This window comes from Artemia franciscana, chromosome 16 (assembly GCF_032884065.1).
Source record: "Artemia franciscana chromosome 16, ASM3288406v1, whole genome shotgun sequence".
NCBI lineage: Eukaryota > Metazoa > Arthropoda > Branchiopoda > Anostraca > Artemiidae > Artemia > Artemia franciscana.
Genome location: NC_088878.1, coordinates 23250065 through 23276073, shown reverse-complemented (window position 1 = coordinate 23276073; position 26009 = coordinate 23250065). Strand labels below are relative to the sequence as shown.

The following is a 26009-nucleotide window of genomic DNA, read 5'->3' as shown; positions in this document are numbered from 1 at the left end:
CGGAACGCAACAAGCCCCCCTTCCTCTGCCCTTTTCGCGAAACCCATCCGATAAAAATTTTGAGATGATCATTTTGTTAACAAAAAGTTCAAACACTAGATAACAAAAACTCCCTGGCTGACACAAATCCACAAGGCCACGGGGCAAGTGTTTTAAGCAATTCCCCGGGGTTATATAATGTTTTTATGTAATTGTTGGTCGTATAAATTTCATAGGTGGCCCAATTGACTGAAAAATGAAACTTCTAGTTGCCTTTTTATGATTAAAAAGGGATCAGAGGGCATCTACTTCCCCCCTCACACACATACACATCCTTGTTTCTCCAAATGCGTCTGATAAAAAATTAAAGATTGCTAGTTTGTTTGAAATAGTCCCATGATCAGATAACAAAAATTGACGGGTCAAAATACTCCCCAGAGTCAGAGGGAAGAGATGTAACTTATGCCCGTGGGGCATATAAAATTTCTATGGAAGAAGTGGTCGTATAAACCATGGAGGGAACTCAAATGATTAGAAATTGAAAGTTCTGATTCCCTTTTTAAGAGTCAAATGTGATCCATTGGCAACTAGACCCTGCCCTCTTTTCCACAAATGCGTCCGATCGTTTATATAGCCATTTTGTTCAAAATAGATCAAATATCATATAACAAAAACTCCAGGGATAACACAGCCCTCAGAACCTGGGGGAAAGTGTTGTACCTTATGCCTTGGGGGTATATAAGGTTTTATGGAAGGGATGGTCGTATAAACTTCGGAGGGGACTAATTCAATTGTAAATCGGAGTTCATACAGCCCTTTTTAAGAGTCAAGAGTGATTGGAGAGCAACTAGCCACCCCCCTCCTAGCCCCTTTTTCTCCAATTGCATCCGTTCAGGATTTGAGAAAGCCATTTGTTCAAAATAGTTTAAACATCAAAAACAAAACTCAGGGCTTGACACAACACCCCAGAGCCCGGAGGAAGTGTTGTGAGTTATGCCCCAGGGGACAGATAATGTTTTAAGGGGTGTTCGTATAAGCATCAGAGGCAGGAGGATAACAAAAGCTCCAGGATCAAAATACCCTCACTCCCCCACCCAAAAAATCGGTGGAACTAAGGGTTATGACTTGTGCCGCGGGGGCATATAAGTTCTTATGAAAGAATTGGTCGTATAAACTTCACAGGGGATTCAAATAATTAAAAATTCAAAGTTTTAGCTCCTTTTTAAGAGTCAAAAGCGATTCGATGATATTTGCCCCCCCCCCCCAACCAACGCTCTTTCCCCAAATAAGTTCGATAGAATTTTTATATAGCCATTTTGTTCAAAATAGATCAGGAACCATATACCAAAAACACTAGGGATAACGTAGCCTCTCCTCCTCTGAGCCCGGGGCAAGTTTTGTTAGTTATGTCCCCAGGGCAAATAAGGCTCTTATGGAAGGGATGGTAGAGTAAACTTCGGAGGGGGCTTATTCGATTGTAAATCGGAATTTCTAGTGCTTTTTTTAATTCAAAAGTGATTGGAGGGCAACTAGACCTCCCCCTCCCCGCAGGGCCCTTTCTTCCCCAAACGCATTTAATTAAAATTTTGAGATAGTCATTTAGTTTTAAATAATCCAACGATAAAAGAAAATTTTAAAAATAAAAATAAAGATAAAAAATTCAGGGTTAACATATCCCCCCATAGCCAGGGAGGAGGGTTGTAAGCTATGCCCCGGGGCATATAAAGTTTTTTAAAAAAGGTTGACTTCGGAGGGGACTCAAATGACTAGAAATCGAAAGTTCTAGTTCCCTTTCTGAGAGTCAAAAGTAATCAAAAAGGAAAGAGATTTTAATTATGTCAAAAATATACCGAAAATCATATAACAAAAGCTCAGTGTTTTATACAACCCCCCCTCCCCCGAGCCCGAGAATTTGTGTTGTAAGTTATGCCCCAAGGCATATAATTTTTTTTTGGGCTGCAAGTTGAAAAGGCTTAAAACCCTTAGGCTGCTAAACCTAAAAGGCTAAAACCCTTAGGCTGCTAAACCCTTAGGCTGCAATGTGTAAAGGCCACATTGAACCTAAGATCAGAAGAAATAAAAACCTACAATAACTCAAACTTAAACGACCAGAAATCACTATTAAGGAATAAATGAAACATAAAACGAAAAGAAAGCAAATAAAAAATCATAGCAAAAAAACACACAACAAGTTGTAATATAAATGAATAAATAAATCTTAAAACGAGTAAAGTTTAAATTGAAAATGCAAATCAAGTTTAAAATGAACAACAATATTTGTTATTGAAGTATAAATGAAACCCAAAACAGACAGAAATTAGATAAACAATCAGAGCAAACAACACATACAATATGTACTGTATAAATATGAATTATGAACAACAATATTTGTTATTGAAGTATAAATGAAACCCAAAACAGACAGAAATTAAATAAACAATCAGAGTAAACAACACATACAATATGTACTGTATAAATATGAATTATTTATAAATGAATGAATAATTCTTAAAACGAGTGATAATTGCATATGCAAATTAATCTTTAAACGAACAAAAATCACTACAAACAAGAGTTTGTGTTTAGCCCCCTTCTCTCACTGTAAAAGTTTAAAACCTATAGCGTCCTTGGCACTTTACTGGAAACAAATTACAATACAAATATTTTCTTTTGTACTTATTACAACATCGTAAATAAACATAAAATTTACAATAAAATTAAATTTTGAACTAATGAGCTTTCAGCAATTAATATCGCTATATATCAAATATTCAGTTTAATTTTATTAGTTCTTCCCGAGACTGTTCAAGACAAATATAGCTTCACTACAAACAACAGTTGGATAATGCCCCTTCTCTTGCTGTAAAAGTCGCACCAGTGTGACTCACCAGTGGTGCGTCACTGGTGCTTCACTGAAAACGAATTATATCACAAACATTTTCTTTTCCAATTATTATAGCATTGAAAATGAAAATTGAGTTACAGTGAAATAATATCTTGAACTGATGATCTTTCAATAATTAATAGCATTATATCAAACATTCAGTTTGATTGCATTCGTACTTTCCAAGACTTTTCAAGACACTTGTAGTTTTCAGTAAAGCGCCAATGACGCCGTCAGCTTTAAACTTTTACAATGAGAGAAGGAGACAAAACCCAAACTCTTGTTTGTAGAGACTTTTGTTCGTCTCAAGCTTGATTTGCATATTCAAGTTTTACTCGTTCTAACATTTATTTATTAATTTATATTAGTGCATATTGTATGTTTATTTGCTAATACTGCTTATTTAATTTATGTTCGTTTTGGGTTTCATTTATACTTTAATAGCAAAGTATTTTTGTTCATTTTTAGCTTCGTTTGCATATTCAACTTAAACTTTACTCGTTTCAAGATTTATTGATTCATTTATATTTGTACCTGTTGTATGTTTTTTGCTATGACTGTTTATTTAATTTCTGTTCGTTTTTGGTTTAATTTATTCTTTAAAAGTAATTTCTGGTTGTTTTGAGTTTGAGTTATTGTAGGTTTATTCCTTCTGATCTTAAGTTTAATGGGGCTGGCCTTTACTTTTCTTGAAAAAACTTCTTTTTCGGAAAGTTTTTTTTTATTAATTTAAGATCATGGCGGACTCAACCTGTGTTTATTTTCTGGGAATCCTTCCCCCTCCGAAAGGAAAGTTTCTTCCAGGGAATATTTCTCCATGGAAAATTTCTCCGGTGATAATTCCCCCCTAGGCAATTTATCCCGTGGGAAATTCCCCCACGTAAAAAATCCCCCAGAGAATTCTAACTCCGCTGAAAATATCTGCTGACCATTCCCCCGGAGCATCTCCACATGTAAAGTGGGGTCGCCAACGGGGAAAGTAAGATAAACAAAACGAATTTCGTATATGAACTCTGGTAAATTCTCCCCGTTTAAGATTTACCCCGAAAAGTTCACTCCCGAAAACTTCCATCCCAATTGGAAATTCTCCCTGTAGAAAATCTACCCTAGAAAAAACAAAGAAAAAAATAAATAAACACGTGTCTGTGATCTTTCTTCTGGCAAAAAACAACACAAAATTTTACATTTTTAATGATTGGAGCTTGAAAACTCTACAGTAGGGTTTTCTGATACACTGAATCTTTGCTGATACGATGACTTTTGGGGTACGTTATCCCCCTGCTTTGAAAACTAGGGAAATTTTCTCAGGCTCGTAACTTTTGATGGATAGCATTACATTATTGAATTTTATATATATGGAATCAGCATAAAAAGCCAATTCTTTTGATGTATCAATTGTTATCAAAATCCTTTTTTTTGGTTATCAAAATTGAGTTTCGCTCCTTACTTACAGTTCGTTACAATGAGCTGTTTGAAAGAGATATTCGTATTATAGATTATTCTCGGTTAGCCCTATTATTTTCCAGAATTTGGACGAAATATTAGAACCTTCCCCTCCTAAAAAATAAACATTTACAGAGAATAAATTCTAACTGATTCAACGTGTTAATTGAGTCGACGGAACATTGCGACTAGAGTTGGTAGCTCTGGTTAAATCTTACATTCTCCCGGTAGCTAACGGTCAGATAATAACAGCCCACAAAGAATGATTTTCAGCCATTTAAATTACTTCTCATGAGCATCTCAGATTTTACGCTCGATAGAAATGAGTTCCGCCTCTGGTCGATTTCTGCATCTACAATGAAATTTATTCGTAAGCTGTATCGTATCATGTAGCAAATCAGGCTGTCAACATTAAATCTGTAAAACTAATTAATAGCTTTTTGCGCATTACTGGTGCAAAAAAGTTTATGTTTAGTAAGTTTTTTTTGCATCTGGAAGCATATCATTCTGAACAGATTAATGAAAGGATGACCAACGGACGATAGTTGTTAATAATCCATAACACACTTAAGAAGCTTGCTTTGTTGATCTGAGTAAACCGGTTTTTATCTCGCATTCGGTTATAATTAGCTTATTCTTTCGTGAAATAAACTACGATACAGGTATATTTTAATTAAATATTTAATATATAGAGGTGGTTTGGCATTTAATATAGTGTGTTCTGGGCGGCTACTTTCCATAATTCTTTGTTGTACTTTCCATAATTTTGCTACTAAAGAATTATATTTTCATCATATATTGGAATATTTCACTATGAATAAGCTAAATTCACTTCTTGAGTGTGTTTTGGATTGTTAATAGTTATCCAACGAATTTTTGACCCAGTTGCCTTTGTAGGAGTCACCCCCTCCTATTGGACGGGGGGAAACGACAATGTAAAGCACATCACTGTTATGGTGGTGTTAGAAAGCTGGAGAAGGAGTGAAATCCCAAATAGAATTTTCTCTAAAAGGCATTAGTGATTGACAAATACCCAGAAATCCATGAACCAACCTTTTTAGCCTACTTCAAAAATAGTCCATCCAAAGAAGATCTTCTAGACTTAGCCAGTTGTTTGGCTTCTTTAATATTACTTGTACTCGGGGGACAGATCTTGAGCAAAATCTTTGGGGGACCTAATGTGACAAGGAAGCCAATAAGCAAAATCTTGGGGGGGGCTAGTATGACAAGGGCGCCAATAATTGACCAAACTGGCAAATTTATTTAAAAAAAGGGGAGAAAGAAAAAATAAACAAGGAATGAGGTCAGAGAGGCGCCACAAAAATCTTTGGCGCCAGCTGAGTTTTGTGGGGAGGGGGCTAATGTGACAAGAACGTGAATATTTTACCAAATTGACAAATTTTAATTTTTAAAAAGAGGGAAAACAGAAAAAATAAGCAAAAATGAGGACGCCAGAAAAAATCTTGGGTGCCCAGGGTCTCCCAGCCCCCTGGATCCGCCAGAGTTGTACTCTTTGCAAAGAGTCATTTAATAATTTAAACCCCATCATTCTTCACCATTCTGGGAAATCTGATCCATTGTTCTTTACCTTATCTATGATGGTGGTAATACAAATTTGGTGTGCAATCATTTGAGATTGGCATATCATTAAAAAAAAAGTAGTCGATATATTTGCAGCAATCAACAGCTTACATGAACAGGTATCGAATCTGCCATAAAAGATAATATCGCTTGGTGAAAATTACGAGCAAATTTGAACCCTGTTGTTTTTAGAAGCACGACATTCATCTTAGATAAGTCAGATATATATATTCTTCTTCTTCTTCTTCAATTTACTGGCATGCTGACCATTTAGCCCAGTCGTTCTCAACCTTTTTTTCCTCATGGACCCCTTTTCCCCTCTTTTTATCTTGGTGGACCCCTTCATAGCTATTGGACATAAGAAAAATTTTTTATTCTTCACTAATATAAATTTTAAGGTTTTAATTATCAAACAAATAGCATATGATTAAGCTTTATTTTTAAATGAAAACTAATTTAATACAAATAAAACATTCTAATATATAATAATTATTATTATTACTATTACTTTATTGTGATAATAACTACAATATTACAAGCTTCTACAAGTTTCTTCAATTGGTAAGCAACTAAAGCTCATTCACTCCAACATTATTTATTTAAACTGGATAAAAAAAGCAGTAGAAATTAAGTGTGTGATTAAAAAAAGGAAAAGGCATGTTTATTCAATGAGATATGTGTGGTTGGTGCTTCTCGACAAGTTTCTTTATATTTGGTTCTATCGATGTTAATGATAGTTTATCACCCCTTTTCACAATGTCAAGTCTATTGCAAGCTTTTGATAAAATTTGAGAAACACGACAAAATCCCGCTTCAGTAAGATAAGATGTAGGAAAAGGGTACTTTAAAGGGTACTTTGTAGCAACATCATTTGTTTTCCATATATTGTACTTTCCATCTTTGAATTTTACGCACATTATTTCATTACTTTGTAATTCCATGAGGGGCTCTTACAATGATAATTCTATATGGGCAACATTAACTTCGAAAGGAATTGAAACCCAAATCGGTATATCCATTCCGAGTAGGTCACTAAACTGATTCAAAATAATGTAAATTACAGTAGAAATTGAATTCTTAAAAATAAAGAGCATTCTGAGTTGGTTTTCTTCATGGACCACCAAAATATCATTGTGGACCCCCCAATTTGTTGTGTTTTGCCTGTGGACCGCCAAAAATATTACATGGACCCCTAGGGTCCATGTGGACCCCGGTTGAGGACCACTGATTTAGCCTAAGGATGGTTTCCGTTTCTCCTTTTTAGCTACCATAGAATTTCTGCAAGGCTTCTTCTACTTGGGGTGTTATTCTTCAAAACCTGTCAGGAAATACAGCGCTATAGCTCTGTCCTATAGGTCATAGCACATCAATTGAAATTTATTTGGGCGAAGGATAGTATATGGCCTTGCAATTTTGAAGGGTGGGTCAAAACCTGAGCAAAAAATCAGTTAAATTATTGGAAAATTTTGCCACAATCCTAAGAATCTTGAGACTTCATACGAGTCTAAAAATCAAGGCCGTATCCAAGGGGTTAGGGGGGTTTGAACCTCCCCCCCTCCCCTTACAAAATTTTTTTGTCCGACTCGTAAAAACGCAACAAAAATGGACTTAACAAATTTTAATGCGTTTTTTTTTTCAAGTTTTTTAGTACCCCAACCCGAAAATAAATCCTGGATAAGCTCTTGGTAAAAATCCCCAAGTGCCCCAAACAATCACTACTTACGTAATTGACTAGGGAACTTTTTTGCCTTGGAGTTACATCCCGACCAGGAACAAGAAATTTCGAACTGAGCCTAGAGTTTCCCAGTCCATATGTGTAATGTCCGAGGCTTTAGTTGGAATTCCCCTTTAGTAAATAACTTAAATTCGTTGAAAATTGATGGTAATATGTTTCTATGTACTGAATATAAATTTGATTAAGTGTTTAATGGCCATTAACAAGGTTTTCTTATGAGTCTTTTGTTGTCAATAGTAAGAGGGCTTTGAGGATTTGACTCTTGTCACAACACCTGATGGGGTCACCAAGAGGGATTACTAACTAAGCATAAAACTACAGAGGATTAATTTATCACATCTTATTTGCTCGTTCTTATTTGTCTCATTGAGGTCCACGTCTTTGTAATATTCCCCTTTCTCTCAACGACTCTGTTCAGAACTAGACTAGTTTTATTCAACTGAACGAACCATAGACTATCACGGGTAACCGAAAAGACGCATACACGTTAATTACTGTAATTTCTCTCAAAAGTTCCTGTCTAGGGCTATGATTCCAAATCTCCCCCCTCCTATCAGGTGTGACGTCAGGTCATAGATTCATTTCCTGTTCACATTATAATTAGCCCCGTTCCAAGTCATTTTAAGGTCTTCCGTTAGAAACGGAATTTTTACTTTATCTGGTCAATGTTGGAAGGTAAGTGGAAGAATAGGTCAATGCAATCTGTCGGTTTTCTCACTTTATTAAAACTAAAATTATAAGATTTATGTGTAATTACATAAAAAAAACTAGTTTTTTTAACTGAAAGTAAGGAGCGACATTAAAACTTAAAACGAACAGAAATTACTCCGTATATGAAATGGGTTGTCCCCTCCGCCATCCCTCGCTCTTTACGCTAAAGCTTTTAATTGTTTTAAAAAGCAGAATTGTGGCAAAGAGTCAAACTTTAGCGTAAAGAGCGAGGGATTGCGGAGGGGACAACCCATTTCATATACGGAGTAATTTCTGTTCGTTTTAAGTTTTAATGTCGCTCCTTACTTTCAGTTGAAAAAAACTAGTTTTTTTATGTAATTTCTGAACGTTTTTGAATTAATACATGTTTGATTTTGGCTCTCCACACATAAACTATTAAAATGAAATTCGCATATTAATTCCTTTTTTGGCTAAATGGCTTTCTCTTAGTTTTGATCAGACGATTTTGAGAAATAAGGGATGGGGAAGGAGGCCTAGTTACCATGCAATTTTTTTCGGTTACATAAAAAGGCAACTATAATTTTTATTTTTAAAGAATTGTTTTATTAGTAAAAAATATACGTAACTTAAGAATTAACTTACGTAACAAACTTTTATATTCTTTAATTTTTATTATGTATATGAGAGGGTTTGTACCCTCGTTAGTACCTCGTTCTTTACAATAAATCGTAAGTTTTGTCCCAATTCTTTAAGAATGATCCCTGAACCAGAAAGGCCGTAGAATAAATAGTTGAAATTACTAGAAAATACTATAGCATAAAGATCGAGGTATTTATTTCCTCCTAAATACCTCACTCTTTATGCTGAAGTATTTTTAGAACCCCTCATATGCGTAATAATCTCTGTTCGTCTTAAGTTTCAATGCTACTCTTTACTTTCAATTTAAAAAACTTTTCCATGTTTATTTTTTCATTGTTTTTTTTATAGTAATTTTAGAAAATTCTGTGCCCTTTTCATTGAATTTCTGTTCCCTCATGTAATATTTCTCCAAGGAAAGATCCTCCCACATAGCCCCTCCCCTCAACCCTACCCCCAAAACCAAAAAAAAATCCCCTGAAAACGACTGTATACTTGCCAATAACCATTATTATATGTAAACACTGATCGAAGTTTGTAACTTGCAGCCCCTCCCCCAGGGACTGTGGGGGAGTAAGTCATTCCCAAAGACATAGTTATTATGGTTTTTGACTATGCGGAACAAAATGGTTATCTCAAAATTTTGATCTGTTAACTTTGGAGAAAAATGAGCGTGGGAGGGGGCGTAGGTGCCCTCCAATTTTTTTGGTCACTTAAAAAGGGCACTAGAACTTTTCATTTCCGTTAGAATGAGCCCTCTTGCGACATTCTAGGACCACTTGGTCGATAAGATGACCCCTGGGAAAAAAAACAACAAATAAACACGCACCCGTGATTTGTCTTCTGGCAAAAAATACGAAATTCCACATTTTTGTAGATAGGAGCTTGAAAATTTTGCTATAGGGTTCTCTGACATGCCGAATGCGATGGTGTGATTTTCGTTAAGATTCTGTGACTTTTAGGGGGTGTTTTCCCCTATTTTCTAAAATAAGGCAAATTTTTCCAGGCTCGTAACTTTTGAAGACAAAATTTGATGAAACTTATATATTTAAAATCAGCATGAAAATCTGATTCTTTTGATGTATATTTTCCGTTTTTTAGAGTTCCGTTTACTATTGAGCCGGGTCGCTCCTTACTACAGTTCGTTACCACGAACTGTTTGATACTAGGCTGCAATAACATGAGTATACAAGCAAAGTTGCACAGACGTATTATTTTTAAGAAATTTATCAGTTTATTTCTGGAGAAAAATGTGGTTTAGCTGTTTGAAAAATAGGATGTTTACTAGCATAGCTTTACTAATTTTTTAATACTAGAGACTTTATTTTTGACTCTTTTAGATGCTGACCGTTATAATTAAGGTACTTTTTGCCCTTATTCTACCTTGAATGCAACCCCTGCAGTTTAAAATTAGCCACTTTAAGCATGGCTAACTCTTTAAAACACGCGGATGAGACGTTTAAATGCAACTACTACTACTAACAACTAACTGCAGCACCAAGCTAGCTAAGGCCAACACAGCTAGGCATGTGGGTACTTTAAAATACCTTCCCGGGACATACTTTAGCCTGTAGACCCATCCCTGAAAGTTTCATTTTCCTAAACTAAACCCTTTCTGAGATAGCAAGAAGTCAATTAACTAGAATTTTACCTTACACCCTCCCAAGAACTTCAAATTTCCCTTATATATTTCTTTATGACCTCCTCCAACTCCATTCCGGGACGATCTGCTTTTCATTTTGATCTAGATGGTTGACTGACAAGGACGATATTTGGCAATCTGTCATCCTTCGTACGCAGAATATTGTTTTTCCATCTTAGCCTTTCTCTTATTATACCACTAGGAAGCTCGATTGAACCACATTTTTGTACAGTTTACTGTTTGAAATATGGTCATTGAGACGGGCACCCAAAACAATCTGTAGAAAGTTTTTCCGGAAAATATCTAACAAATCCACCTCCCGCTTTCAGAAAACCCACGCATTAGAACTATACTTGACGTCTGTCATAACTCAATTTCCAATGCTCTAATCTTTGCTTGTTTTATTATTCTTCTTCAGCTGTGAAATAAAACATCCTGGGGCTCTGCTAATCTTCTTTTAAAATCTATATTGGACCCACCATTTTTACTAATAATACTACCTAGGTGCATGGAGCTACTTATTGCATCGATTTTTCTATTAGACAATATTGCCTCTTCAACTTCACTCACTCTTATTCTTAACAACTTAGTCTTCGTAAAGTCAATTTTCAAACGTACTCTCGCACTCAGAAGTCTGAAAACCTCCAAAAATTCATTAATTTTGTCAAGATTTTCATCTATGTAGATACAATGTCACATTTTTCATCTATGTCACATTTTTGTAGATACAAAATTGAAACCCTTGGAATAGGGTTCTCTTATATGCTGAATCTGATGGTGTGATTTTCACTAATGGTGTAATTTGTTGGAGGTGTTTTACTCCTTTTCGAAAATCGGGAAATTTTTTTAAGGCTTTAGCTTTTGATGGATAACACTAAACTTGATGAATTTTGTATATTTGGAAACAGAAAACAGAATTCAAAAAGCATTGATGGAATTGGCATAAAGCCAATGCTCTTGATTAAAATTTCTTTTAATCATCATTAAATTCCTTTTTTTAAATTTGTTAAAACTTTGCTGAATCACTCCTTACCTACAGCTCCTTACCACGAACTGTTTAATAGAATCTCTTCACTTAGACTACATAGCAGTAATTCGGTACTGGAATGATGTAATCCTCTCTATATTCCAACCGTGAAAAACTTCGCTCTTGAAACTGCAATTTTAGTTGGTGACTCCTTGGCCGTTTCCTTTTATGTTCACTTGTAGCTAATGAAGTTTTTTTAGAGTGGTATTTAACAACATGGTTAGACGTATGCTCATAAAATTGGCAAATTATTCAACCACACAAAGCACTGATCCGCCCCCCGAAAAGAAAAGTTACGCTTTTATGTCTTTTAAATGCTAATAAGTCCGTTTAAAATTTTATTAAATTGCTTAACTGTACTTATGAAATTCATACGCAACGTGTGAAGGCCACTGAATTTGCTTATGAATGTTTGTTGATTTTTATGGAAATGGACACACGTTATTAAACAAGTTCGTTAATAAGGCACATTAGTTTTATTTACTCATGTTACAATGCTGTACTGCAAGCAAAGTTTTAGGCTAAGCTGTTTTTTTGTTTTTTTTAAGAAAAAACTGCTGTACATCCAGTCCGGGTTGTAAAAATAGACGTAGGTTAGGAGAGGAGGGGAGGGGTGTGAGAGGGAGGACAGTTGACCCCCCAACAATGTGGAGAAAAAATTATTATATATCCCGTGCCCCTTGACTATCCGGACATGGACCCTTCTTGCCCCCAATCAAAATGCTGGAGATTCACCCCTGGTTGTAAACACTGTTGATTTTTGTAGTATTTAGAGTAGATTAGGAACATCTTTGTTTGAGAAGTTCTCATAAAACATTTCCAGTAAGAGGAACATGATCCGCTTCCCGCTCTGAAAAATTCAAGGGAAATATAGGAATATAGGAAATTTACAAGATTGGACACTGACATTAGTGTCAAAAAGAAAAGAAAAAAAACACCAGCCCTATCTAATTGGCAATTTTGTTTGATACTAAATTGCTGGGGATTTTCGCCGGTGCCTATAGAAGGATACTACACTGGAACACCTTTGGAGGAGGTTAGGCAAGAGGCTTGGGAAGCGACCCTTTGACCCTTTTTGGCTAGCTATATACAAAGTTCCATTAAGCTGTCCCATGCTTTAGCTCAATAAAGCTTATCACTCTTTGTCTGATCCCTGAGACAATACCGCAATTTTTGAAGTATCACAAAAACCTTAACTTCAAAAAAACAATAATACTAGATCCAGGGATTTAAGGTCAAGATTCTGGAAAGCTTTAAAAAAAAAAATAAAAAAAAATCCTTCACATCTACTCTTGGTTGTAAATACGGCAGGTTTTTTGTAGTACCTGCATTAGATTGGGAAAATCTTTGTTTGAGAAACTATTATAAAACATTCCTGGTTAAAGGAACATGATCCCGCCCCTTGAAATCTATTTAAAACAGTTATCTTACCTTTCCCACCTTATCTTTCCTACATCTTCTTCTTTTAATTTTCCCTCTTCTTCTGTTTTGTGAAACCTATTTTTCAAGTCTTTAAAATACCCGTCTTGTTAAATTTCGAATATCAATTCACTTCGTCATAAAAAGCTGTAAGCAAGTGAGTAACGCTTTTCGTTAGACACTGAAACTCTATTTAGCTTAATCTTGAGAACAGTGTAGACGTATATCAAAACAATGTGGTTTTTATGCTGATACCAACTATGCAAAATTCAGCATCAGTCATAAATTCCCCCGTCAAAAGCCAATAGCGTAAGACAATTGTGTAATTTTTGGTAAGGGAGAAAACACCTACAAAATGGGCTGTAATTTTGATAGAATCATATTATGAAATTTAACATGACCCAACTGCCCTCGAGTGGATATTTCAAGATTCAATCTAAAATAATAGGAAATTTCACTTTTTGTCCGAGAAGGATGATCAAGTAAATGGTATAAAATATCAGGAGGGGGCTGATTCGAACAAAAAATAAAGGTTCTAGTGTTTTCTTTAGGTAAAACAGACATTTAGCACAGGGAGATTGGACGCGGTTGATGTGGGTGCTGCAAGAATGGTTATCAAAGAAATGAATTTTCATGAAATGAGCTGATCAAGTATCATGATCACTTCATTTATAAAGAAAAAGTTGTGAAGACAGTGTGAGATCTTTGAACAGGAGGGATGCAGCTTTTTTGACGCACGATTTATTGGAGTCAATTTAATGTATTTAATTTCTAAAATCTATCTTATTATTATGTTCTAACTTTTTTTTCTCTGCGAATAAGTGACATTTTTGTCTGAATATGTCACCCTTATATCTTGACCTACTTTACAGGCCAAGAAGCTTTTAGGAGATTAATATAGTGCATTATTGTATGTGTATGTGTATGTATGTGTATGTATCATGAATAAATTGTATCTTATCTTTCCACATTAAAGCTGATCAGTCTGTCATTAAACCAATGTTAAATGGCCAGGCGCTCTATTTCAAGGCATGGAGCTGCGTGTATATGTTCTCTGTCCCTTAACCGTACCTTCTTACCAACGGCGAAGTGGCGTAGAGGGTGTCACTCGTGTTACTAATGTATGCAAGAAAGTAAGTGAAATGTGGAGTCCCCACCAAAACCTAACAAACAAAAATAAAAAAATTATATACTTTTAATAATTCCTTATAAGTCAACCAAAGAAAAATAATTACTTCCGGCCATAATTCACTGAGGGTAGCACTCATGTATGTTGGTAATCTTGGCAATTGTAAGTTTACATTTGCAAACGGCTGGATATCTTCTTAATGAAATTTCAATATAATTTTATGCGGACTACTTCTGCTGAGAGGTTATTCCACCATAGTTACATAGAGCCAAGATTATCGAGGAGAGGAGGTTTAAAATATTTTTCCAGGATAGGGGGAGGTTGTAATGTCAGGAAAATACATATTTAGATCAAAGCTTTCCTATTTATCTGTAAGTCTTCAACAAGTTCGGCTCCCCTCTCCTCTTTATGGGCTGAACAATCTTTAAGAGAGTGTTCAGTTTTTTGGTAATCGGTCTTTATTGGTTCAATATACATTGAGAAACCTAACTTAAAGAAGGTAAAATTTTGCGATTGCACTAAAAATATAAGAAATCATGGTGTAAATCGGAAAAACTCGAAGTTTCATGGAGATAGACACCAGTCGTATGGTCACTTCCCCATCTACGTATGTGCTTGCTACCTGTAATATTAATTTCCTCCTTATTACTGTTAAATTTTTTTAGGATGATATCTTGTTTCTGAAAAAAAAATTAGATAAGGTAGATATAGATAAGATATTTTTTTCAAAAAATAGACTGAGTTTGTACTGAGTGAGTTTGTAGATATAGATAAGATATTTTTTTCAAAAAATAGACTGAGTTTGTACTGTTTACTCGTAAGAACAAGGATAATGAAGTTTGAAATATGAATCAATAAGCCAGATCAAGACATTAGCTTTAAGGAAACAAATAATGTTGTAAAATTAAAAAAAGGCCCCAAACATAAGTCATAACAGATAAAATGATTTAAAAGCTAAATAAAACAACAAAACAAAGAGATGAAAACAAAAAAAAAAACAAAAAAGAATTGAAACCGAAAAAAGAGATAAAAACATGACAAAATCTGAAAGGGAAATCCAACGTCATCCATCAGAAAAAGGATGTTTATAGGTGGGGGATCGGGACCGTTATACCCCCTTTTTGTAATTCAAAGCTATTTTATTGGCTACTTAGTTGAACTCTTGCACGTAGGCTTTGTCCTCAGTCCCTCTCATTAGACAACTAGTCTCATAAATGAAGTGCAGTCCCTTTTTTGCAGCAAGCATTCCATAAAAGGCAATCATAAGAGCTGAGAATCTAAAGACGTGGGAATTTATTTCTTAGTCAACCACATAAATTAGCAGTTCCAAGGCTGTGGTAGGAACGTAAAATATCATCCCTAATTTCTGAATTCATAGTCTATAGGCAGCCAGTGGTAATTAAAGCGAGCAATTACACCTGGTTGAAAGTCATTATTAATTTAAAAAACTGAGTTCTTTAATAATATACTGTGTCAGTATTTGTTTGGTAAAACTTGTTAATGTAAAATGCTACAGATTGATAGTAATTTAGAGCATCATTTTAATTAAGTATCATTATAGTAATTAATGAAATTACGGCTTTAACAGCTCGCTGTAATACCGCTCGTTAATCCAGCTTCAAGACAATCCAGCTAAGGCTAGATTTCTCATTTTTGCTACTGATATTTCTAAATACTTTCCAAAAAGTAGCACGATTTTCAAACGAAAAGTTTAGACGATATTAAAACAAAAACGAGCAAAATTAATTCATATTATAAGTCAAATTTAAGTCAAACTTCAAGGTCAAATTGGATATTACATCGTGTTAGTATTTGTTTTACAAAAGTTGAGGGTATAAAACCCTATAAATTGATTGTAATTTACTGCATCAGTAAATTACTTTCATAAATTAATGAAATTAATTAATTGAATTAGTAATTAGTTTGATTAATTTAATATTTAATTAAATTAAATTAAAAATTAGTTAAATTTAAATTAAATTAAAATTAATTTAAAATTTAATTAGTTTAAAATTAATTAGTTAAAGTGTGGTTAAGTGTCATAGTGAAATTACGAATAACGGTTTTGACAGCTCGCTTTATCTCTGCACGATAATCCAGTTTCAAGGTAACCCTACCTCGGCTAGATTTCCCGTTTTTAGGATTAATTTCATAAGAGCATCTCTTTAAAAAAAGGTACTTTTTCAAAAAAAAAAAAAATAAACAGCAATATCAAAATAATTAATGGGCAGAAAAAAAGTAATTTTTTTAGTCTAATTTAAATCAAACACAAATTACGATATATATTATTCAAAAGGCTGAAAACTCTGTATGATGTTTAACCTTCTATACGACTGAAACTTCCATTACACCCCCCCCCTACCTTTTAGAACTTTGGGTAGCCTATTGACGAATATTAGTCAAGTATTTTGTTATAAGACTCATTCTGAGTTGTATTTTGTTGTAACTGCTTCTTTCTTTTATTTAATACGCTTCAAGGCTCTTTATCAAAAAGAAATATGTTTTTTTGTTTAAAAAAATAAAATGAAAATAGTACATCAAGAATCAACACAGATGGACTTGTTTCCTGATAAAGGTTCTTTTGATTCTATAATTTAATTCTAAGTTTCTTTATGGCGTAAAATTTTAAAGCAAATCAGTGTGAAAAAAAGAAGAAATTTTTTGTAGTAAGGATCAATATAACCTCATTTTCTTCCAAAACGTCTGGTCATTGATAGTCCCCTCCCCAAGTAAAATTTAGAACCTACTTTACTTTCTCCTTCTAATACTTCCTCAACGTTTTAACTGGATTCCTTAAGCCATTAATTTCCGTTCCAGAAATATCATAAGTCTAGTGTTTTGATGACCTGGATGCGCGTAGTGTATTTTGATGTAGTTCAACATCCCCCTTACAATTGGAGGAAGTTTCTGAATAATATCCTTAGTCACTCCTGAGGTATTCATCTATTCCATTTTGACAACCTGAGAGTAGATTGCGTCTTTTAATTTATCTCGCTACTTTACAATGCATAAATTGCGAGTCTCATAGGAACTTTTAGTAGAAAAGCTTTAATTTTTTTTAATTTGGGACACAAATCATTTTTCCCCTTCTACTCCCCCAACACCAAATTCAAGTTTCCCTTGCCCTACCCTCACCCTCCTCCTTTGTCTATCAGTGCCTAAACATTCAGTTCCATCCTGGAAGCTGTTCCAAAAATAACGCAGACGTGGTCTTTCGATGAACTGAATACACACAACGTCTTTCAATTTACTTTTGCCCCCTCAACTAATCAAGAATAACAAGTTTTTGGCCCGTTTTCGGGCCCCTTTGCATCCACCTCCCAACAAAACGTACATGCATAGTCTATTACCCTTGCTCCAGGAGTTCTGGGGTTCGTGTCATCCCTAGAGGTATATTTATTGAGCGCTTCAATAATTTTGAAAAAAATGGCTATATCAAAATTTTCATCAGATGTCTTGGGGGGAGGGCGCGGTTAAAAAAAAGTACGGGAGTTAACAGGTTGCCATCCAATCACTTTCGAATCTTAAAAAGTCCAGTAAAGCTTCCAATTTCTAATCGAGTGAACCACTATTAAGCTTTTGTGATCAACCCTCCCTTGCGGAGTGGCCTGGAAAAAGAAAATATATGGAAAACTTTGCTCTTTATTTTGACAGCAGTACTGAACCCCTTGTGACTCAAGCGTAGAAGAAAATCATGCCTTAATAAAGCTTTTAAAGCGTTAGTAATTTTTGGGTTAATTTCTTCGTTTATGAAAGGGATATTTTGATTTGTAAAATCAATAAGTGGCTCGCCACTTAATACATTTAAAAGAAATGGATCAAAGAGACTGAAAATAGCTGTAAAAAGTAATGAATATTAGACTAATGTACCTTAAACACTGAAATAAGATCAAAGAAAAATTTTATGCGTTTTAGACTGTAAATAAAAAACACTGTACTAAAGTCTCAAAACTCAAAAAAATCAGTCCCCCCCCCGCACTCCTCACGCTTAGGATAGGATTTTCTCCCAATACTATGAGCACGACTACTCAAGCACAAATGCAGTTGGAATAGATAGAAAGTATTTTTCACTTTGAGGTTTTTCTTTCATTCGAATTCAACATTTGGCTAGAAAACACCTCTGAAAAGCTAGGCTAATGTCCTTAGACTCGTTGGTTGGGTCAGAATGTTGTCTAATTCTGTCGGCTCCACAATTTTTCGCAGTACACAAAAGACTAATTGACTCTTTTATTTTTGCGGAGCCCCTTTTAAGATATTTCATTTTTTTGTGTGTGTGTGTTCTTTAAATGGAACCAGTGTCGTCAACAAACAGTTCAGGTCGTATTTTAGATTAAAGAAAAAATAATAATAGAAGAAAAATCGCTACCAAACTTTCAATTATTAGCAACTGGCAATAAGAACTGCTGCCCTACTATGTTTTTCTATCTATGATAGTTAGAACCAGAGATTCAATCTTATTCAAGATATTGAACAATTCCACTTTTCTGAATTTACTCGATGGAAGAAATTCTGACGTAAATATAAGTCTTTCTAGCCCCTTAGCACTTGTAATCCTAGGAATGATGTAGACACTTCAAATGCCAAGTGGAAGCGAAGATCGTAATTGGATGATCTTGGTATTCTTAGTGTTGATAAACAAACCTTGAGGGGTAAGAAAGCCATAGCTCGAATGTCAATTAATGAGTGAATGAAAGAAGATAAGAAAACAAAATATCTTCCGATAGAACTGTTCAATTGAAAAGCATATTTAAACAATTGTGTTTTAATCAATAAGGGCTGCTGCCCTTGCTATTTTTTCTATCTGTGATCGTTAGAATTAGAAATTCAGAAGTATCAAATATATTGAGCAATTCCACTTTTCTGGATTTACTTGGTGGTATAAGTCTTTCCAGTCCCTTAGCACTTTCAAACAGCTCGTGGTAACGAACTGTACTAAGGAGCGACCCGGCTCAATAGTTAACGAATCTCTAAAACACGGAATTTTGATGCTAATAGATACATCGAAAGAATCGTATTTTTATGCTGATTTTAAATGTATAAGTTTTATCAAAGTTAGTCTTACCTATCCAAATGTTCGGAGCCTGAAAAAAATTTGCCTTATTTTAAAAAATAGGGGAAAACACCCTCTAAAAGTCATAGAATCTTACGAAATCACACCATCGCATTCAGCGTATCATAGAACCCTACTGTAGAAGATTCAAGCCCATATATTTAAAAATGTGGAACTTCGTATTTTTTGCCGGAAGACCGATCATGCGACTTGGCATCGAAAGGTGCGTGTTTGTTTGTTTGTTTTTTTCCCGGGGAATCGTATCAACCCAATGGTCCTAAAAGTCACGAGAGGGCTCACTCTAACGGAAATTAAAAGTTCTAGTTCCCTTTTTAAGTGACCAAAAAAATTGGAGGGCACCTAGGCCCCCTCCTACGCTCATTTTTTCCCAAAGTCAACAGATCAAAATTTAATATAGCGATTTTGGTCAGCATAGTCGGAACACATAACAGCTATATCCACTTACTCCCCCACAGTCCCCGTGGGAGGGGCTACAAGTTACAAACTTTGACCAGTGCTTACGCACAGTAATGGTTATTGGGAAGTGTACAGACGTTTTCAGGGAGTTTTTCTAGTTGGGGGGGGGATTGAGAGGAGTTTGCTACGTGGGAGGATCTTTCCTTGGATGAATTTGTCATGGGGGAAGAAAAATTCCATGAAGGGGGCACGACTTCTTAGCATTATTTAAAAAGAACAATGAAACAATAAATATGAGAAAGTTTTTTTTCAACTGAAAGAAAGGAGCAGCATTAAACCTTAAAACAAACAGAAATTATTACTCAAAGGAGGGTTCACCTCCTCCTAAATACTTTGCTCTTTATACTAAATTATTTTTGGTAATTTCTATTATTTAAATTCAGGGGCCTTTGTAATTCAGGGGTTATTCTTTAAAGAATTGGGACAAAATTGAAGCTTTAGTGTAAAGAGCGAGGTATTTACGAGGGGGCAAACCCCCTCATATGTGTAAAATATATACGAATATAGAAGTTCGTTACGTAAGTTAATTCGTATATTTTCGTATATTAAAGTTACGTATATTTTTTACTAATAAAAACGTTCGTAAGAAATTAAAAGTTCTAGTTGCCTTTTTAAGTAACCAAAAAGTTGAAGGACAGCTAAGGCTCCTCCCTCACCCCATTTTTCTCAAAATCGTCCGATCAAAACTAAGAGAAAGACATTTAACAAAAAAAGATAATATGCAAATTTCGTTTTAATTATTCATTTGGGGAGAGCCAAAATCAAACATGTATTAATTTAAAAAAAAACTGAAATTAAATTAAACAAAAAAAAATTTTTAACTGAAAAGATAAGCGACATTAAAGCTTAAAATGAACAGAAATTGATCTGTGTATGAAAGGGGCTGTTCCCTCCTCAACGCCCCGCTCTTTACACTAAAGTTTTTTACTGTTTTAAAAGGCAGAATTGAGAGAAAGAGTCAAACTTTAGCGTAAAGAGCGGGGCGTTGAGCAGGGAACAGCCCCTTTCACACACGGAACGATTTCTGTTCGTTTTAAGTTTTAATGTCGCTCCTTACTTTCAGTTAAAAAAAACTTTTTTTTTGTATTTAATTTTAATCCAAGGAGTAATGTTGACACTTGAAATGCCAAGTGGAAGTGAAGATTGTAATTGAACAATCTTGGTATTCTTAGTGTTGATGAACAAAGCTTGAGGGGTGAGAAAGCCATAGCTCGAGTGTCAATTACTGAGTGAATGGAAGGAGATAAGACAACAAAATATCTTCTGATCGAACTGTTCAATTGAAAAGTATCTTTAAACAATTGTGCTTTACCCAATAAGAGCTGCTGCCCTTGCTATTTTTTCTATCTGTGATCGTTAGAATCGTAAATTCAGACCTATTCAAGATATTGAGCAATTCCAATTTTCTGAATTTACTCGGCGGAAGAAATTCTGACGTAAATATAAGTCTTTCCAGCCCCTTAGCACTTGTAATCCTAGGAGTGATGTAGACACTTCAAATGCCAAGTGGAAGCAAAGATCGTAATTGGATAATCTTGGTATTCTTAGTGTCGATAAACGAACCTTGAGAATAAGAAAGACATAACTCGAGTGTCAATTAATGAGTAAATGAAAGGAGAAAAGAAAATTAATATCTTATGATCAACACTGTTGAATTGAAAAGTCTTCTTTAAAGAATTGTGAAGAGTGTTTAGAATTAGCCTTTGTACGGACTAAATTTTAACAGCTATTAGTGATAACAGCGCTGTAAGCAGGAATGTAATTTCGTCAAAATTTTGGTCGAGGAAGGGGGTGTATACATATCACATTTTCTTCTCGGAATCTACTGCAACAATGCAGCTTCCTCCACATGGCTGAGATTTACCAGCGAAAATAAACTGTAATTTTGGAACATCGAAAATAATTATTTAAAAGGATATTTCGATATAAAAACAATCTTTGGCATCATCAAGTGCCTATAAAATATAAAATTTGAAACCACTAATTTATAATCAACTATAAGAAATAATCCAGGTATGTGTAGAGGGGTTAGGTCCTTAAGTCGTTTGGCCCCCATCTCCCTTGAAATTTTAACGTTTTGTTTGACCTTTGCTAGGTACTTCATCCATTAAGTTTATTTATACTTTTTTTTAAACTTCCCCCGTTTTCTGGCGATAACTTTTTTTTTTTATTTTATCAAGCCTGTGTTAGTAAATAGCACAGACAGGGCTAGTCTCGCGCCTAACGGCACCCTTCGGCTGATCAATATTTGGAATCTCTTGGACTATTGCATGAAAATATGGAACCAAGATTATAACGAGGCCAAAAATCAAGGGTTTGTATCAGAAATGTTGAATTTCATATTAAGATCCTGTATCTTCATTGCTGTGCCGCTGTTTAAGGCCTGAAATAGGAGTATTGTTTGCTCGATGTCAATTCGTGAATTCCATCCCAAAAATTAAAATTATATTTTAAGCAAAGTAATCGTTAGGTAGTGTCCAAAGTTTAAAGTATCCGTTCTTACTCCGGTAGTGTCCGTTCTTAAGGATCCTTTGACTGAAGTTTTTATTAGTTAACTGGGTAAGGCGGCCTTAATGTTAAGGATCTATATAATGTTTGGTCATTTTGGAAGATATATTTACACAAAAAGATTTCAGAAACAGCGTATCGGCGTTTATCGCCTCATCATTGTTTAATTAGGTTGTTTCATTAATATTAACTAATATTATTGTTACTGTTGTTTAATTATTTTTGGTGATTTATTGTTTTTTTGTGTGTGTAATGTTATTGTCGATTTTTGTTTGTGTTTACGGTACTATTTATCTTTATATATAATTGGGTTATAAATAAACATATATATATATATATATATATATATATATATATATATATATATATATATATATATATATATATATATATATATATATATATATATATATATATATATATATATACGAAGCAAAAAAATTTGAATAAAACTTCCAAAGAATACTTTATTCGAAATTGAATTATTAAAATTGCTAGAGCTTAAACTAAATGTATTTGACTTTAGAATCAGTGAACTGTAAAAGCTCATTGTGATTGCTGATTTGACAAAATATTTTGCAAGTACTTTTTTCGAGGTGTGTTTTTTTAATAATAATAATAATAATAATAATAATAATAATAATAATAATAATAATAATAATAATAATAATAATAATAATTTATTTCTTACCCACTTACAAAAGGGAAAAAGTGGAATACAAGGAGAAAAACAAAGAACTACAAATAACACAAAGAACACAAAAAAACACAAAAACAGATAACACAAATACAAGAAAAAAAAAGTTCTTACGAAACCGTCCTTTGTTCTTTAATGTCCCAGGAACAAAAGATAGTTTGATTACAGTGTAGCTATTTGTTCTCTCTCTAAAATCCATAACTTTTGAGAGAGGTATATTAGAACAAGATTAAAAATAAAAGTACAACCGCCAGTTCGAATCACTGTATCCAAGGTGTGGCTGCAATTTAGAGTCGGGTAAATAAAAAGATTTTGAGTATATCATAGAGACTCTAACAGTAGTCCAAAAATTAATGTACTGGTTAATTTCGATAATGACCGTGAAATCAAAAATAGCATTAAGAAAATAAGTATTTAATCCTGTGTTTAGTAACTTCTGTTTTTCTTTTATAGGCTACAATCCTGGGTGTCACCTTATTTTGCCACGTTCCGTATCTGGTTGTAATAATGATGCGTTATTTTGTCGAAGATTCGTCACAAATTGATCTTTCAGAAGCAAAAAAGGTAGCATTCAATTTCTTTTTCTTTTTCTTCTTCCTTTTTTATTCTTAAATTGAAATTTTAATTAAATGCAGTAATTATTGAAGCTAAATAAGACTAAAAAAGAAATGCATGGTTCTGTGTTAATATGGCGCAAGCCTAGAAAAGCAACTTTGGACGTAAAGCCTCTAAAAATTTAGTGACTAACATTAAACTCGAGATTTTCGGCTATAATTGTATAAGCATGCAATTATATAAGTCTTAAGATATACCTTACACCTATGTAAGTATACATAAGCAGACAAGTCTTGTAATCAGTTGTAAGACCAGTGACTCAGTGTGTACTTAACAATCTCCCAGTAGGACTGAAAGGACGCTGGAAGCAAAGTAATATAGAATTGATTCAATATTATATGCAGATAAGTCAAATATTTTGAGCCCTTTCATATAATTATGCTGAAATAGGATTCTGCACCTACGTTCTGCATCTGCATCTCCAAACATTATTTAACAAGTGTACTGACAAATATTAAATTAAAGCTAACTTGGATCTTTAAAATTGATTATTTTGCTTTAATACTGCAAAGTCTAATTTTCTAGGCTATCCAATCCTAACTTGCTTTTTTGGCCGTGAAAAATATTTAACTTAGAGGCAAGCTTTAGTTGCTGAATAACGATTTCTAAATGAAAGATATTAAACATATTTTTGAGAGCGCTACAATCTCAAAGACAGTTTCTTGAGTTATAAGTGCTTCAAAACTGAGAAAATTCATATAAATCCATAAAATAAAAAAGTCCATTTTACTGCGACTATTGGTAGCATTTTGACATATAAAATTGTTTCTTTTTTATTTTACCAATTAAGTGTTGATTTAACATTTGAATAAATATTATCCCTTTCTAATATTATATTTTATGAACAAAACTGTAGGAATATAAAATAATTAGTAATATATAAGCAAAAATGAGACTGGACCAAATATAGAAATAAATAGTATTATTCTTAGATTTAAGTAGATGACACTATTTATTACCACAGTCTTAATACATTAAAAATTAAATGCTGTGAAAGGTTTTCATATTGTTGGACCTCTTTGTGTTTGAGCTTCCTCTTCCGTGAATTTCTTTATGTTTTTATTATTTATTATACCAATTTTTTGTTTATACCGTTTTAATAAAAATTAGGTTAGATGTGTCAGTATTTAGCTATGAAATCAAATATAATTTACTGTTTATTATTTTTTATTGTTATCCATTGCTACGCTCTAATGAAATTTGCCTCCTGTCCGATTTAAAATGAGTGAACCTAGAAGATTCCAAATATGGTTATATGATTTTTTTATGTAAAATCCTGGCTTACTCACAAAATTTACCAAGGAAGGTGGGGGAGGGGGCAAGTCTTCATGAATTGCTTCCAAGTGCAACACAAATTAATTAGCAGCGTGGCCTTTCAAAAGGGTGGTATGTAATTTGGCCCCTTCATTCCAACTTCCTCCGCAGACACTCTAAATAATACTAAAAAAATTTAGCAAATTGTATATGGATTTTGTCAAAGAAAAAATCTAGTAAATATAACTCCAAGTACTGATAATCTGATAACGCTTATTAGCAGTTTATATACATTTAAAACAAATAATATTAGCAGTTAAAGCACAATATTTGATTGTTTGTAATATTTCAAACAAAAGTTTAAGAGAATTTGTGTGGAACTCTAGGGTTCTGGAGAGAACTAGCTGCAAAGTGTTTAAACCAGTACTCTATTACTTCAGGAGCGGTTTTTATATTTCTACTTTTTTTTTTAAAGAGTAGTAGGTACTTAGCTCACGACTATTTCATTTTAAGAAATTTCTTCGGAAGTTAAGAAAATATGCTCTTCGAGAAAAAGTTTTCCTTTGATAGCTATTAATTTCCTTATACCTAATTGATTCAAATTGTTATTACTTTTAAAATACAGATTCCAAATATTGTATTTCTCAAGATACTCTCTAGATGTTTCGTTCTTATATTTACCCTCTTTATATTAGAGTTGTACTGACTTTCCGAGCTGCACTGACACCTTCATTGAAGTATCATGGCTGATCTGCCTTTTTAAAAACCTATGTCTCATTGCTCTCTCAAAACAAGCTAATATAATATTTAATCATAATATAGGCCATACGGATCCAATATAATAAAGACCATACGGATCCAATGTTTTATTAAAAAAACAAGTTGTTTCAACTGAAAGTAAGGAGCAGTATTAAAACTTAAAACAAACAGAAATTATGACGTATATTAGGTTTGATTAGATTTCCCTAATCAAACAGCGAGATTTTGAGAAGGGGACAATCCCCTTCATTACGTAATAACTTCTGTTCGTTTTAAGTTTTAATGTTGCTTCTCAAGTTTAGCTGAAAAAACTTGTTTTTTTATTTAATTTCTGTTTTTTTAAGAATACCAGGAAATCTAGCCCCACCTCCACTGGGAAATCCCCTCCCCACGAAAATATCCTCTAGACAATCCAATCTCGGTGAAAATTAACCCCCGGACAATTACTCTTAACAACTCCACGCGTGAAATTGAGTCAAAAAGAGAAATGAAGACGTGTAAA

At 33.9% G+C, this 26009-nt stretch overlaps 1 protein-coding gene and 1 long non-coding RNA gene across 3 annotated transcripts in view; one reads left to right on the top strand and one right to left on the bottom strand.

The window, feature by feature from the left end:
* Positions 1–26009, bottom strand: part of LOC136037243 (uncharacterized) — a 303458-nt gene that overhangs the window by 102508 nt on the left and 174941 nt on the right. The window lies entirely within an intron of this gene.
* The window catches only part of LOC136037241 (adenosine receptor A2b-like), a 157513-nt gene that overhangs the window by 118706 nt on the left and 12798 nt on the right, over positions 1–26009 (top strand). For both annotated transcript variants that reach the window (XM_065719856.1, XM_065719855.1), the window contains exon 5: positions 23333–23443. In XM_065719856.1, coding sequence (XP_065575928.1) covers positions 23333–23443 — 111 coding nt within the window. The remainder of the gene's footprint in view (positions 1–23332; positions 23444–26009) is intronic.